This window comes from Aplosporella prunicola (genome assembly GCF_010093885.1).
Source record: "Aplosporella prunicola CBS 121167 unplaced genomic scaffold K452scaffold_1, whole genome shotgun sequence".
In the NCBI taxonomy this organism is placed as follows: domain Eukaryota; kingdom Fungi; phylum Ascomycota; class Dothideomycetes; order Botryosphaeriales; family Aplosporellaceae; genus Aplosporella; species Aplosporella prunicola.
This window is the reverse complement of record NW_022983529.1, coordinates 873,989-887,996: the sequence shown is the minus strand read 5'-3', so window position 1 is coordinate 887,996 and position 14,008 is coordinate 873,989. Positions and strand designations below refer to the sequence as shown.

General features: G+C 54.9%; 6 protein-coding genes across 6 annotated transcripts; 3 read left to right on the top strand and 3 right to left on the bottom strand.

Moving 5' to 3' along the window:
• Positions 1 to 429: 429 nt before the first annotated feature.
• Positions 430 to 2,159, top strand: K452DRAFT_261765 (uncharacterized protein; the record flags this gene model as incomplete). The annotated part of the gene is made up of 2 exons (XM_033538588.1): positions 430 to 942; positions 1,098 to 2,159. 2 exons carry the CDS (start codon positions 430 to 432, stop codon positions 2,112 to 2,114), a joined length of 1,530 nt encoding a protein of 509 aa, XP_033403042.1. The 3' UTR covers positions 2,115 to 2,159.
• A 770-nt stretch (positions 2,160 to 2,929) lies between these two features.
• Positions 2,930 to 3,479, bottom strand: K452DRAFT_293776 (uncharacterized protein; the record flags this gene model as incomplete). The annotated part of the gene is made up of 4 exons (XM_033541618.1): positions 2,930 to 2,991; positions 3,082 to 3,115; positions 3,190 to 3,239; positions 3,419 to 3,479. 4 exons carry the CDS (start codon positions 3,477 to 3,479, stop codon positions 2,930 to 2,932), a joined length of 207 nt encoding a protein of 68 aa, XP_033403041.1.
• A 275-nt stretch (positions 3,480 to 3,754) lies between these two features.
• Positions 3,755 to 5,128, bottom strand: K452DRAFT_304191 (uncharacterized protein; the record flags this gene model as incomplete). The annotated part of the gene is made up of 6 exons (XM_033542795.1): positions 3,755 to 4,304; positions 4,356 to 4,585; positions 4,639 to 4,727; positions 4,786 to 4,911; positions 4,968 to 5,011; positions 5,067 to 5,128. 6 exons carry the CDS (start codon positions 5,126 to 5,128, stop codon positions 3,755 to 3,757), a joined length of 1,101 nt encoding a protein of 366 aa, XP_033403040.1.
• Positions 5,129 to 5,348: 220 nt separating this feature from the next.
• On the top strand, positions 5,349 to 6,143 carry K452DRAFT_240730 (uncharacterized protein). The gene is made up of 2 exons (XM_033537797.1): positions 5,349 to 5,512; positions 5,570 to 6,143. The coding sequence occupies exons 1-2, from the start codon at positions 5,386 to 5,388 to the stop codon at positions 5,746 to 5,748; spliced, it is 306 nt and encodes a 101-aa protein (XP_033403039.1). The 5' UTR covers positions 5,349 to 5,385; the 3' UTR covers positions 5,749 to 6,143.
• Positions 5,924 to 8,033, bottom strand: K452DRAFT_348092 (uncharacterized protein; the record flags this gene model as incomplete). Its single annotated transcript, XM_033545517.1, has 2 exons — positions 5,924 to 7,711; positions 7,761 to 8,033. 2 exons carry the CDS (start codon positions 8,031 to 8,033, stop codon positions 5,924 to 5,926), a joined length of 2,061 nt encoding a protein of 686 aa, XP_033403038.1.
• A 175-nt stretch (positions 8,034 to 8,208) lies between these two features.
• Positions 8,209 to 13,628, top strand: K452DRAFT_348091 (uncharacterized protein). The gene is made up of 7 exons (XM_033545516.1): positions 8,209 to 8,280; positions 8,332 to 9,780; positions 9,828 to 10,684; positions 10,735 to 10,973; positions 11,643 to 12,336; positions 12,390 to 12,611; positions 12,665 to 13,628. The coding sequence occupies exons 1-7, from the start codon at positions 8,220 to 8,222 to the stop codon at positions 13,280 to 13,282; spliced, it is 4,140 nt and encodes a 1,379-aa protein (XP_033403037.1). The 5' UTR covers positions 8,209 to 8,219; the 3' UTR covers positions 13,283 to 13,628.
• The last annotated feature ends 380 nt before the right edge of the window (positions 13,629 to 14,008 follow it).

Sequence of the window (14,008 nt, the reverse complement as noted above, 5' to 3'; positions counted from 1 at the left end):
CCCCCCCCCTTCTTTCTCTCTATCCTTCACTTCGCCTGCTGCTGCTGCTGCTGTTACAAAACAAAAAAAGAAGCCCTCTCTCTAGAGCCCTTTGTTTGGCCGTCTGGTCTCTCTTTGAACCCCCCCGTGTCTTGATTCTCCCACCCGCACACACCCTCTTGTCTCTTATCTCTCTCCTGCGTGCTTATCATTGCGCCCGCGCTGCAGCCCGCAGCCCTGCATATTTACCCCGTATCTACTATCTGTCCGGCCGCCGCCACCACCAGGAGTAGGGTGCTTTGAGAGCGCTCTCTCATCAGCCGTCCCACCGCCGTCGCCGCCGCCGGCCCCTTAAGAGGCACACGCACAGCAACAACCACACCACCACCACACCAGTACCAGCAGCGGAAGCAACAGCCCACAATGGCACCGCACGCCACCGACTCGTCCATGGTGCCCGTCATCACGACGTCGTCCCAAACGCCCAACATCACGGTGCTGGCGTCCTCGCGCGCCGTCGTGTCGGGCCGCCTCACCGAAGCAACCATTGTCATCTCGACCGTGACGGGCAAAATCACCTCGATCTTCCATTCGGTGCTGCCCGCGTCCGACTTCCCGCCCGGCACGCCCTACGTCGACCACTCGCCCAAGATCCTGCTGCCCGGGCTCGTCGACGCCCACGTCCATCTCAACGAGCCCGGCCGCACCGAGTGGGAGGGCTTCTGGACCGGCACGCGCGCCGCGGCCTTTGGTGGCGTCACGACTGTCGTCGATATGCCGCTGAACGCTATCCCGCCCACTACCACCGTCGAGAACCTTACGATTAAGGTCGATGCCGCCCAGGGCAAGTGCTGGGTTGACGTCGGCTTCTATGGCGGCATTGTTCCGGGCAATGATAAGGAGCTCAAGGGGCTTGTCCAGGCGGGTGTCCGCGGATTCAAGGGCTTCTTAATCGAGAGTGGCGTGAGTACTATCTTTGCGGCTCTTGTTTATCTGTTGTTATCTGTCTGCACAGTCAGCGCTAGCAGTAGCTGCAGCAGCACCAGCAACAACACCAACTCCAACATCAACAAGCAAGCAAACGCTGACATGTGACCTCGTGTGTGCCGTGCCTGCAGGTCGAAGAATTCCCCGCCGTCGCATCGTCCGACATTGAAAAAGTGCTGGCCGAGCTGGCCGACGAGCCTACGACCGTCATGTTCCACGCGGAGATGATCCCGCCCATCACCGAGTCGGTGGGCGACGACGTGCAGAGCTCGGAGCCGCCGCTGCAGCCCTCTGGCGCGCTGACCAGCTACCAGACGTTTTTGGACTCGCGGCCGCCGTCGTTCGAGACGTACGCCATCGCCGAGATCCTGTCGCTCGCGCACCTGGCGCCCAAGCTGGCCCTGCACATAGTGCATCTGTCGGCTGTAGAGGCCGTGCCCCTGCTGCGCGAGGCCCGCGCCCGCGGCGTCAACGTCTCCGCCGAAACCTGCTTCCACTACCTCTCGCTCGCGGCCGAGGCCGTCGCCGAGGGCGACACGCGCCACAAGTGCTGCCCGCCGATCCGCGCGCAGAGCAACCAGGACGGGCTGTGGGCAGAGCTGCAGCGGCCCGACGACTCGGTGCTCAAGACCGTCGTCAGCGACCACTCGCCGTGCACGCCCAACCTGAAGCTGTTGCCGGCCGCGCTGGCCGCCGGCGGCGCCGCCCCCGCTCACCACACCGACGGCGCCGACGGCGACTTCTTCTCCGCTTGGGGCGGCATCAGCAGCGTCGGTCTGGGCCTCAGCATCCTCTGGACTGAGGGCCAGAAGCGCGGCGTCACGCCCGAGGACGTTGCGCGCTGGTGCTGCCGCAACACGGCGCGCCAGGTTGGCCTCGAGGGTGTCAAGGGCGACCTGGCCGTCGGGTGTGATGGCGATGTCGCCGTCTTTGATGACACGGCTGCCTTTGTCGTCCAGCACGACTCCATGCTCTTCCGCAACAAGTGCTCCCCTTACGAGGGCCAGACGCTGACGGGCGTCGTCGAGGAGACGTGGCTGCGTGGCCGCCGCATCCATAGCCGTGCCGATGGGTTCGGCAAGACGGGCCCGTCGGGCAACTTGCTGCTCGAGCCGCGGAAGCATGCCCTTGTCGAGGACGAGGCTTGATAAAAAGTTAAGTAGGTTTTTTTTTTTTTTTTTTTTTTTTTTTTTGATGATGATTGGTTGGTAAAGCACGGCAGCTCGGTTGTTTGCATAGATGGCGGGGTCTGGTTCCTAGAAGCTGCGTATGCGGCAATGACATTAGGTAGGATATGTCAGAAGAAATGAAAAATATAATTATGTCGAAATGCGTTGAGACATTTGGAGTGGTTCAAGTTTCAGAATCATGATAACGAGACGATGGACAGCAGCTTGCGATGCGCGATTGACTGGAATGGGCGGGATTTGAAAATGCGAGAAGAGTCACACTGATGAAAGTAGGGGTGCTTCGTGGGGGCTCCTTCTGGACGCGGGTCGCGGACCTGGGCGATAGTTCACAATGGTGCGGAAAATCGTCCTCCAAGGACCAATTCGGGCTCAGTTGTCTGGAAGTGCTTCCAATTCGCTCCTGGTATCGTAACTCCGCGTGGCCGTGTCCCGCGATCCGCGTCGCCGGAGGGGTGTTGTGCGTGCGAACTCTGGCGGGGTCGAAGCGGGCAGGAGGCGCGGCCGTCGGGAGAGCGACAAAGAACAAGAGATAAGGAAAAATTCGCGACAGGGGCGACAAGGGAAAAAGAAAAAGCGTTTCAGGCCGGGATTCCGAAGTTCATTTCTCTTTTAAAACGTTTCGAAAGCGTTCCCAGCAAACATCGCGAAAAGAGGAAGGAAGTCGTGTCGTGACAGCCACAGCCTGCTTAGAACACTGATGATGTCCGCATCGAATTTTTCGTATCCCCGGCTTTCCTTTCCTATTGATGACCAACAACACCCACACCCATCGCTTAGCGCAGCCTCCTCGCCTCACGCTCAGACTCCAGAAGGCACAGGATGTCGTTCTCGCGGACTGTGGCGGTGCTTGCGTTAGTATTCGATCGGTTCTTTCATGTTCGGGGGGATGGGATGGAAGCGCATGGAGGCGGGGGTCATGGCATACCGGGACCCTTGACGTTACGGATGATGGAACGGGTCTGCGAAGTATTTTGTCAGCGGATTCGCTCTCTATAGGGACAGTGCGGTTTTTGGCTGGGCGAGATGAACTTACAGTGTCGTCCATGAACTCAACGCGGACCTGGGTAACACCACCGCGGGAGCCTGGAATTTTCACCAGCGTCAGCCCAACAAATTCCCCATCGCATCCCGCAGGCAGAAGGTCACAGAGAGCGCAGTCTCAGCTTCGCGAGAGCGGTGACGCCGTCGGCGTTCCGGCTTCAGGCTGAGGCAAGAGAACAGTCACGCTGGCCTGGTGCTGCTTCAAAGGGCAAAATCCTTACCGGTGCGGCCGAGCACGCGGGTGACCTTGACAAGCTTGACGGGGACCTTGGCGGATTCCATTTTGATGCTTTGCGGTTGGCGCTCTTCGTGGAGAGATTGAGGGTTCGTTGGTCGGCGAGGGCGTCGTCGGTGGTCGTCGGCTGGGGGCGTAGTTCGAGTGTTTGTCGCTTCTCGCGAATTTTGGGGCCACCGCGCCGTCGGCAGTGTGTCGATAAGCCGGCCCCGATAAGCGAGATCTCCGACGCTGCCCTTGGCCCCTTGCACTCACCACCACCACACGATGCTTCTTCTAACTACATATATTCGGAGCGTGCATGTTTTTACTTTGGAAGAGCTCACTGCTCGTGGATGATGATGCCGTAAGGATCTCTGTCCCTCTCGCTGACGTCTATCGTCACCGTCTCATCATTAAGTGCCTCCTCAGCTGAGCCTTGCTTCCCCTTCTCCTCCTTTCTCAATGCCTCCCATTCCTTTTCGACCGCCGCAGAGAGCTGCTCTTGAAGCACGCTGTGCAAGAAGCCCCTCTCGGTGTTGGAGTGGAATAGCGTGATGACAACCTGCCCCTTCTCAATTGCAGCCAGGGCCTCGTGATGCGACAATTCACCGGTGAAAAGCAAATCAACATCAAGCCCAGCGAAAAGCGATCCACCGCTGCCGGCGCAAATTCCAATGCTTTTGATGGTGATGTCTTCCAAGGTTTTATCCTGAGGAATAGCAATGGGAAAACCTTTGGGATTGCCCAGGCCGGTGCCGACACGCTCAATGATAGAAGTCAGGGATTGTGGCTCGTTAAAGCGAACAACACGGCCCATGCCGGCACCTTGAATATCAGGGACAGTGGTAACGGGGCTGATGGCTTCACGAGTATGAGAGACGGCGTGTCTGCTAAACATTAACATGTGACACAGGTTACGGTGTCGAGTGGAGTGGACTTACTGTTTGAGTTCGTCAAGCTTCGCTAAGGTCAATCTCTGTGAGGAAAGGTGCTGCAAGCGATAAACGGGGCGCTTCGTCTCAGCAAACGGGTTTTCCTCATGCGCATTTGGCTGCGGGGTACCAGCTTGCGGCTGATTGCTTTCGTCTACTGCGGTGCCTGTGACAATATCCGCAAGCCAATCGCCCAAGCCACCTGGAGCAGCATCTACAGCGGTGTGAGGACAGTAGACCTATTTTGATTGTCAGTATTATAGCTGCAATCAGTTAACGAGGTACGCCGTACGCTGATGCCTTGAGCGGCCAATCTGAGTAGAGACTGCTGCTGGCTGTTGGCGAGAGTAATAGCCTTGAGTCCCCGAAAGATGATCGGGTCTACGCTTGAGCTTCAGTTAGAGAATCAGGAAAGATAGATTGATGAAGGGAAACGCACGGTAAGCGACCACAATCGAGTCTTTCCGCTCAATGGCTTCATCGGCAACAGCTTTGGTCAGGTCAACGCAGAGCAAGACTGAATTCTTCTGTCGCCGTTGCGAGTCGAAAGGCGCTTCGAGCAGGACTAAACAGCATTTAATTAGATAACAAAGCCAACAACGAGTTTGGTTTTCTACGTACGCCCAGTGTTGTCCCAGCTCTTATCGGCAAGCGCTTCTGGATAGCTATACCATAACATTAGCCGGAGGATATGGTGCGCAGTTGGAGGGGCAGGTATACAGCTTCCGCATAGCATTCACCACGGCCCTAGAGAAGGGGGCAGAAGAAATGTTTGCGCTCATCTTGACAGACCGACGCAGAGTTGCAGAGAACATGAAGCAAACTGACAAGAATGCAAACGGCAGCTCGAAGCTCAGGGCCGGGAAGTCTTGAGCTACAAGTGTCAGCTAACCGAAAAGGGTAAAGCCGGTGTAGCACCCCTACCGCGGATCTTTGCTGGTCACGTCAGCGGTCGGCGGACACTGGCGGGGCACTTTTTGTCGCGCGCCGTCCACTGCGTCGAGCAACCCCTCCACCGTCAACGAACCTGCTGCCAGTTATGAGCGCCAGAACCGACGTCGAAGCCAGCCGGGCGCAGGCTTCTAGCGGCGTCACCCCCGAATCGCTCAAGTCGACCTTGGAACAGAAGCTCGGAGCTACTCATGTCGAGATTGTGGATATGTCGGGTATGCACCGTCGCGACACCAATGACGTTGCCTTGCGGTTGCTAACCTCCCTACCAGGTGGCTGCGGCCAGATGTTCGAAGCCATCATAGTTTCTCCCGAGTTCGCGAAGAAAACGACCCTCGCCCGCCATCGTCTTGTGAATGCTGCGTTAAAGGAGCAGATTGCGGCCATTCACGCTTGGACTCCCAAATGCCATACCCCGGAGGAGTGGGAGAAGAAGAAGGCCGGAGCATAATGAGACGAGATAGGTACGGGAATTTAATCGGTCGGGTTGGGAGGAGTCTGTGCAGAGCCGGCTGCAGAATACTGCAGCATTTGAGTTGAGAAAGAGCGAGGCAGACAGTCACAGCAACAACTGAGAATTACTGTTGCAAACAGAGCGAATGGTAATATCTATTCATGATCCTCGACTAGCTCAGGAGTACTCTGATTTCGCCACTGGTGCGAGGGAATAGCTCTCTCAAGGTCGGAGCGGGCTGTTCCTCTGCACCAATTTCCATCATCCGCAGCTCATCAGCAGCCAGAATCCTACTTTCGACAAACTCAAAGTCTTCGCAGAACTTCCCCGCCGCTGCCTCTGTGATCTCCTGTGCCATTTTCGTACTCCGCAGCCTTTTAATGTTGTCTCCTGCATCCATCAAAGCGGAAGGCAAAAAGTCATCGAGCAGCTGCCCTGTAGTAACCAACGTTTCAGGTTTGAAGGGCCCTAGCTCCGGTATCGACTTGAGGTCCTCCGGGGATTCAGACAGCTCAGACAGGACGGCCTTGAGGGGATATAAGCCTGAAGTGTGCAGAAGGTGTCGGTGTTGAGAAGCAATCAGATTAGAGGCGTGCTCGTCAATGGTATCGTTCATTTCCTCAACCCTCTCCTGGACAAAAGAGAATGGCGACAAGACTGATTTTGCCTCCAACAAACAGTTGATGGCAAAGACATCATTGTCTGGCTCTTGTAGTCGTTTGTGAAGATTCTCGCAGCCATTGAGGAAGGGATCGAGAGCCTCGACAAGGACCGGTTGAAAACCAGTTTCGCGGTTGTCTAGAGCCGCCATGGAAGAGTCATAACTCTTGAGTAACGCTTTGAGCATCTCGAGGGCCTCCTCCAGGAAGTCTGGAGATGATAGATCCGCCGGTGCCACTGCCAAATCGCTTTGGACAGCAGCAACATGATCCCGCATATTAGCGCGAAACTGTCTTAAGGCAGATTCTTCCAAGGAAAGTAGAACATCCAATATAGGAGATTCTGTGCCAACAAGCTTTGAAAAGGTGTTGTGGTAAAATCCAAGCAGATTCGCGATCTTGTAAGCCAGTACCGCGTCTTCGTGACTTTGAATGACTTGCTCCGTTCTTTGTCGAAGTAACCGTGCAACGCCAGTCAGGTCGCGGCTTACAAGCTGGTGTAGCGCTTTTTTACCGTCAAACACCTCCTCACCTTCTTCGCCTCGTAGCCACGGCTCACTTTCTAAGCCTTGTTGAATACTCTTGGCGATTTCGTCTCCCTCGGAAATGAACAACACCTCGAGAGCTTCACGCTCAGAAACAGTGGTTGAGTGGACCCAAGCCAGCATATCACCCACATACCGCAGAGGGTCGTGGGCATAAAATTCTATCGGCTTGGCAGTTGAGTTCGGATCGGAGGATCCCGTCAGAGCCGTATAAAAGGAGTCTGACAAGGTATGCTCCCTAGCCTCTGCAAAAAAGTCTAGACAGCTTTGGAAGAGGGTAGGTCTCTCCGCAAGAACTCGCAGTGATCGCCTTATGGAGGCATTGATTTGCGGGTTTTCCAGGTCTAAAGTCTTGAATTCGCGTTGGACCCAGCGATACAGCTTTTGGAACGCTGAGCTCAGTTGTTTCGAGCTCTGCTCCAAGATTTCCAGACCCAGCCGCTGGTCTTCGGTTCCGAGCAGCAGCTGGCTGTCGTGGTGAATCTTCTTCACTCTCGTCAAAAGCTGGAAAAACTCATCATTTACAGGTTCAACTGTGGAGGTCAAAGTAACAAGATCCTCGTCCGAAATGATGAAGTGGGATTTGAGCGCATCCAAAAGGTGCTGCTTCTTTTCCGTCTCGGCCTTTTTATTTATCAAGGCAGACGTCTCGTCGAGCATTGGCTTTGTTTCGCCGTTTGCCGCAGTAATCTGGGCCCGCATATCTGCACAGCACTTATTCAATGCCTGAATAGCAGTCCCAACGCGGCGCAATTGCTATATCTACAGTCAGTACGTAAACACAGGAAAAGAGTTTGAAAACAACCTCCGCGACGCGACCAAAATCCTGCACAATCTCTCCATTGCATTGAATGACCTCCCGTTGCGCATCCAGCATCAGATTGCGGCGGGTCTCCTGCGTGTTGCGAATACCCCGGGCATCAAGCGTCTCCAGCGCATCGCGAATCTCTAAGTCAGCATAAGATGCTGATAAGACGCTGGAGATACGACTTGAAAGGGCGCTGGATCGAGGTGCACCTCCTCCAAGAGCAGCATCCTGCAAGTCACTGGACTGGCGGCTCAAAGAGGGTTTCGACATGACTTTGAGTGCATAAGTCAAGTTACGTAGGGCCAGATCACAGGGGAGGTTTGGCCGACGCGCGATGCCGCCCGGGGCAAAGTTGTTCCACGAGCCGGGTCGAGCGCGGAGTGCGGGAGTGCAGGGCCCGCGTCTCGTCCGTCGCATCGCCGACTCTCCGACATTTTTCTGAGCAAGAGAACCGCCATGCGCCAGCAGAGTTACGGAGGGCCAAAGTTGCCGCGCGAGCTGCTCGACCAGCTCGGAGGTATGTCCGCCTTTTCCTCTACGTTACCTCCTCGCTAAATTCATTCAAAAGGCTCCGGAGGCTTCCAACGCAATGGCCGCAACCGCGGAGGACCAGCGGGCCGCAAAGAGCGCCGCAAGTTGGAGAGGCAGCAAAAGAAGTCCCAGCAGCCAACCCAGCGGCGCCACCCTAAGAACATAAACCGTCCTCAGCCCCAAGATGACTCAGAAAGTGAAGACGACGAGGACGAAGCCTTTTCTCCGCCGCCCACGAAGGCTCCGAGACACGACCCGGATGCGAAGCCAGCAAAGTCGATATTGAAGCGCACGGGTCCATCTGAGGAGCCGGATTCGAAAAACACAAAATCGAAGGAGAAGGAAGCCAAGAAAAAGGAAAAGAAAGCAAGCAAGCTGAAACGCTCGCTCTCGCCGTCGCCGGCGCCGGCCGTGTCGAGAGCAGTTAAGGACAGACTTGCCAATGATGACGCAGAGATTGCAGCATTGGAGAAGAAGCTGGGTATTAAAAACAAGAAGAAGCTGCCCAAGGCATTCGAGGACGATGGGCTGGATGACTTGTTGGAAGGGTTGGATGATGAGCTAGACTATGCGGTGACGGGGAAGAGGAAGAGGAAGAATGCGGAGGACGAGGCATGGCTGGAGAGGAAGAGAAGGAAAGCTGGCGGTATGCCGGTGGAAGAGGAGCTAAAGAGTGACGAAGACAGCGATAATGAGGGGCTAGAGGACGACGATGATGAGTCGTTGGGCTCTGATGTAGAGCTCGGGGACCTCGAAGACGAGTCTGAGGACGCGGATGATATTGATGGGGAAGAAGACGGTTTCTCTGGATTTTCGGAAGGCGAAGGCGGGGATGAGGATCTGGACGGTTCGGAAGACTTTGATGACGAGGATGACGAAGGCGACGAGGATGCATCCGACGAGGAAGAGGCACCGAGAGTACGAGAAAATCCTTATGTTGCACCAGTCGCAGCGAACCCGGCACCGGCCGCAAAGTACATTCCGCCTTCGATGCGAGGTCCGCCGTCATCCGACGCAGAAGCCATGACGCGGTTACGGAGACAGACGCAAGGTCTCCTCAACCGTCTCTCGGAGGCAAACCTTCTCACAATCCTCAAGGACATCGAACAGTTATACCAAAATAACGCGCGGCAATATGTCACATCGACTCTGCTTGACCTCCTCATGGGACTCATCTGCGATCGCACGAGCTTGCAAGATACCTTTCTCATCCTGCACGCCGGTTTCATTGCAGCAGTCTACAAGGTCGTCGGCACGGACTTTGGTGCGCAGTTGATTGAGCGCGTGGTTGCAGATTTTGACAATGCATACAATGATCGTGGTGCCGTTGAAGCTGGTAGCAAGGTCACTTCCAATGTCATGTCTTTGGTTGCAGAGATGTATAACTTTCAGGTTGTCGGTAGCAACCTGGTGTTTGATTACATCCGCTTGTTTCTCGACGAACTATCCGAGCTCAACACCGAGTTACTTCTCCGCATTATTAAGAGTGAGCAATGCCGATGCTAAATTGCGTACCGTGCTAACTTTGTCTAGTGTCTGGATCGCAGCTCCGACAGGATGATCCGACATCCCTAAAGGATATCGTCATTTTGCTGCAGAAGTCGGTAGCCAAAACGGGCGAAGCCAACCTTTCCGTGCGTACAAAATTTATGATCGAGACGATCAACAATTTGAAAAACAACCGCATGAAAACTGGCGCTGTCGCCTCAGCCATAACTTCAGAGCATACTATTCGTATGAAGAAAACCCTGGGCACGCTCAACACAAGGAACCTCAAGGGAAGCGAGCCACTGCGAATTGGTCTTCAAGACCTCCGTGACACGGAGAAAAAGGGCAAGTGGTGGCTCGTCGGAGCGAGCTGGAAGAACGAAGCCCAGGGCAAGCAATCAACGGAAGAGACGCATCACAAGAGTAAGAAGGACAGGGAAAGTGTAGATGCGGAGGAGATAATTGAGAGTGGAACGACCGACCTGCTGCAGCTCGCCAAGGAACAACGCATGAACACGGACATCAGACGCGCCATTTTCATCACGATCATGTCGGCGTCTGATTACAAAGATGCACATTTACGGCTGTTGAAGCTCAGGTTAAAGAAGGCTCAAGAGCTGGAGATACCTCGAGTCTTGATCCACTGCGGAGGCGCCGAACAGAGCTACAATCCTTATTACACTATAATCGCTCGTCGACTATGCTCGGAGAAAAAGCTAAGAATGGCTTTCCAATTCAGTCTTTGGGACTTGTTCAAACGCATGGGCGAGAAGGACGATGCCGACGATGCAGATTTTGAGGAAGAGGGCGAGGAGGCTTTGACAACAAGGAAGATTGTCAACCTCGCCAAAATGTTTGGAACGTTGATTGCCGAAGGCGGATTGCCCATCACGGTGCTCAAGGTATGCAGCCCTGGTTTACTTGTCGGATTTATACTGATTAATGCGCCCAGACATTGAACTTTGCTTATCTTCAGCCCAAAACTGAAGCCTTTGTGGAAGTACTGCTCGCGACAATCATCCTGCGGTCACAAAAACAAACCAAGAACCACAGGGACGAGAAAGCTTTGATGGACGTTGTCATGAGGACGAAAGATGCACCACAAATGGCTCGCGGATTGCAGTACTTCTTGGACAAGGTTGTGAGTAAGGGGGATGTCGGGGGAAGCAAGTCCGAGAGGGAGACCGTTCGGTGGGGCTGCCGGGTGGCTATCGATGCTCTTACAGTGCTTGCCACGCAGAGGATCGAGGAGGAGGAATAGCGTAGCGATTCATGTACAAATGGAGCTTCGTTTGGTGCAAGTCGTGATGACCGAATCGTAGCACAGGCTTTGTAAACCTCCAGCTTAAGCTAGCCTGAGACAGTAACGAATACCATTTTGGGCTTCCCTTCATTACGCCTCTTGCTGCTGACTATGTTTCTCGCCGGACTCTGCGGCTTCTAGTTCCTCCGGCCATTTACAGTGCTTACTCGTACTCCTAGTACCTAGGAGAGAGGCATGAGAGCTCGGGGAGCCTGGAGCTGGAGCAGAGAGCCAGGGGCGCCATTTACTACCAGCAACCACTGGAGCAAGCGACCCAATGCATCCAAGAACATAAGTGTTTAAACATCATGGGCTGAGAACAAGTAAGCAGCGAATACACGACCGCTTATGCAGTGTTAGACGTCGGACTTAACCGCCTACAGCGTTGTTCGGCTCCATTTTTGCCAAGCCTTGTATCCCGCGTTTTACCGTCGCCGCCCGGTGCTCCGCGAGCGTTTTCGGCTCCCAGCAGATATCGTCAGCAACCTCAGAGCAGCTTCCCTTCTCCACTCCGCCCTTCCCCCAATCCATTCCCTTCCTTTGCCCGCCATGTTCAGACAGATGATACCCAAGACGACCTCGAGGTCGCTCCTCCGCCCTCTCGGCGCCCCCTCCAGCGCCTTCCGCTCCACCAGCTCAACGTTCTTCCTCGTTGACCGGTCAAGAAGAGGATATGCCACCGAAGCTCCGGAGAAGGATCTCGTCATCATTGGCGGTGGTGTCGCTGGATACGTCGCTGCCATCAAGGCCGGTCAGGCTGGCCTGAAGGTCGCTTGCATCGAGAAGCGTGGCTCCCTCGGTGGCACCTGTCTGAACGTCGGCTGCATCCCCTCCAAGTCGCTGCTCAACAACTCGCACCTGTACCACCAGATCTTGCACGACACCAAGAACCGCGGTATCGAGGTCGGCGATGTCAAGCTCAACCTCGAGCAGATGATGAAGGCCAAGGAGACGTCGGTTTCCGGTCTCACCAAGGGCATTGAGTTCCTTTTCAAGAAGAACAACGTCGAGTACATCAAGGGTACCGGCGCGTTTGCGGACGAGCACACTGTCAAGGTCAACCTCATTGAGGGCGGCGAGACCTCGGTGCGCGGCAAGAACATCATCATTGCGACTGGTTCCGAGGCCACTCCCTTCCCCGGCCTGACCATCGACGAGGAGAAGGTCATTACCAGCACTGGCGCCATTGCGCTGAAGCAGGTCCCCAAGAAGATGGTTGTCATTGGTGGCGGTATCATTGGCCTCGAGATGGTATGGTCCACTGCTCGTCACGGCAATGCGACTGCATGCTAATTATTGCATAGGGCTCCGTCTGGTCCCGTCTGGGCGCTGAGGTCACCGTTGTCGAGTTCCTGGGCCAGATCGGTGGCCCCGGCATGGACGCCGAGATCTCCAAGATGACCAAGAAGGTTCTTGAGAAGCAGGGCATCAAGTTCAAGCTTAACACCAAGGTTGCTAGCGGTGATGCCGCGGGCGAGGGTGTCAAGCTTAACGTTGAGGCTGCTAAGGGTGGCAAGGAGGAGACCGTAAGTCCTGCTCTGACTACCTTGAAGCTCTGCCGCTAACTAATGGACTTCAGCTGGACGCCGACGTTGTCCTGGTTGCCATTGGTCGCCGTCCCTACACCGCCGGCCTTGGTGTTGAGAACATTGGTCTCGAGACCGACGAGAAGGGCCGCCTTGTCATTGACCAGGAGTACCGCACCAAGCTTCCTCACATCCGCGTCATTGGTGACTGCACTTTCGGTCCCATGCTGGCGCACAAGGCCGAAGAGGAGGCCGTCGCTGCCATTGAGTACATCACCAAGAACTACGGCCACGTCAACTACGGCTGCATTCCCTCTGTCATGTACACGCACCCCGAGGTTGCGTGGGTTGGCCAGAGCGAGGCTGAGGTCAAGGCCGCCGGTATCAAGTACAAGATCGGCAGCTTCCCCTTCTCGGCCAACTCCCGTGCCAAGACCAACCTCGACACCGAGGGTATGGTCAAGTTCATCACCGATGCCGAGACTGACCGCATCCTTGGTGTCCACATTGTCGGCCCCAACGCCGGTGAGATGATTGCGGAGGCGGGTCTTGCTGTTGAGTACGGCGCCAGCGCGGAGGACATTGCGCGCGTCAGCCACGCCCACCCGACTCTGTCCGAGGCCTTCAAGGAGGCGGCCATGGCTGCCTACGACAAGGCCATTCACTACTAGACGGTGGAAAATGTGGGCTGGAAGATGTAAGGGATGTTTGTGTGCGGGGTTCGGAGGATATCAAGGAGCGAAAAATGAGATTAACCAGTCGTATAGCAAGCATAAGCGAAATGCTGCAATTGTCTGGTCTGTGCATAGTTTCTCTGTAGGATACGGAGGTGTTATAGGTGGTATAGATGTCTTTCCATGACCATCTTGCGGCCGCGGAAGTGCATGGTAAAGGCGGCGCTTGCCAGTCTCGGCCTCAAAGTTGGCTGCCATGGCAGCCGACTGAATCCAATACGGAATTTCCATATGTTAAACACTGATTTAAGTCAAAGGAAAGAAAGTTGTTCTGTGACCGTGAAGTAAACTATTCAGTCATGGAATCCGTGGCTTTGGGTGCTATAAATACTCGGAAAAGATACGAAAACAACCTCCAAACTTCTTATTTCCCCACACCAGTTTGTAATCATGATCTTGACTTGCTTCCGAAGCAAATGAAGAAGCGATCATACTGATACATTAAATATTGATATTGTCTCTTTATGGACCGTTGTATGCGTTTAAATTTGGAATTCTTGCCCATACACGAGGTGACTCTTACTCCATATCAAATGAGATGAAAACGATTCAGGCAACATTGCAGATCTCGCGGCATATGCATGCAAGTGGTTAGGTAGACATTCCGTTTCCACGGCATCGGGTACTTCTACCTTCGTACCTGCAGCTAGGTGTACGTATGAG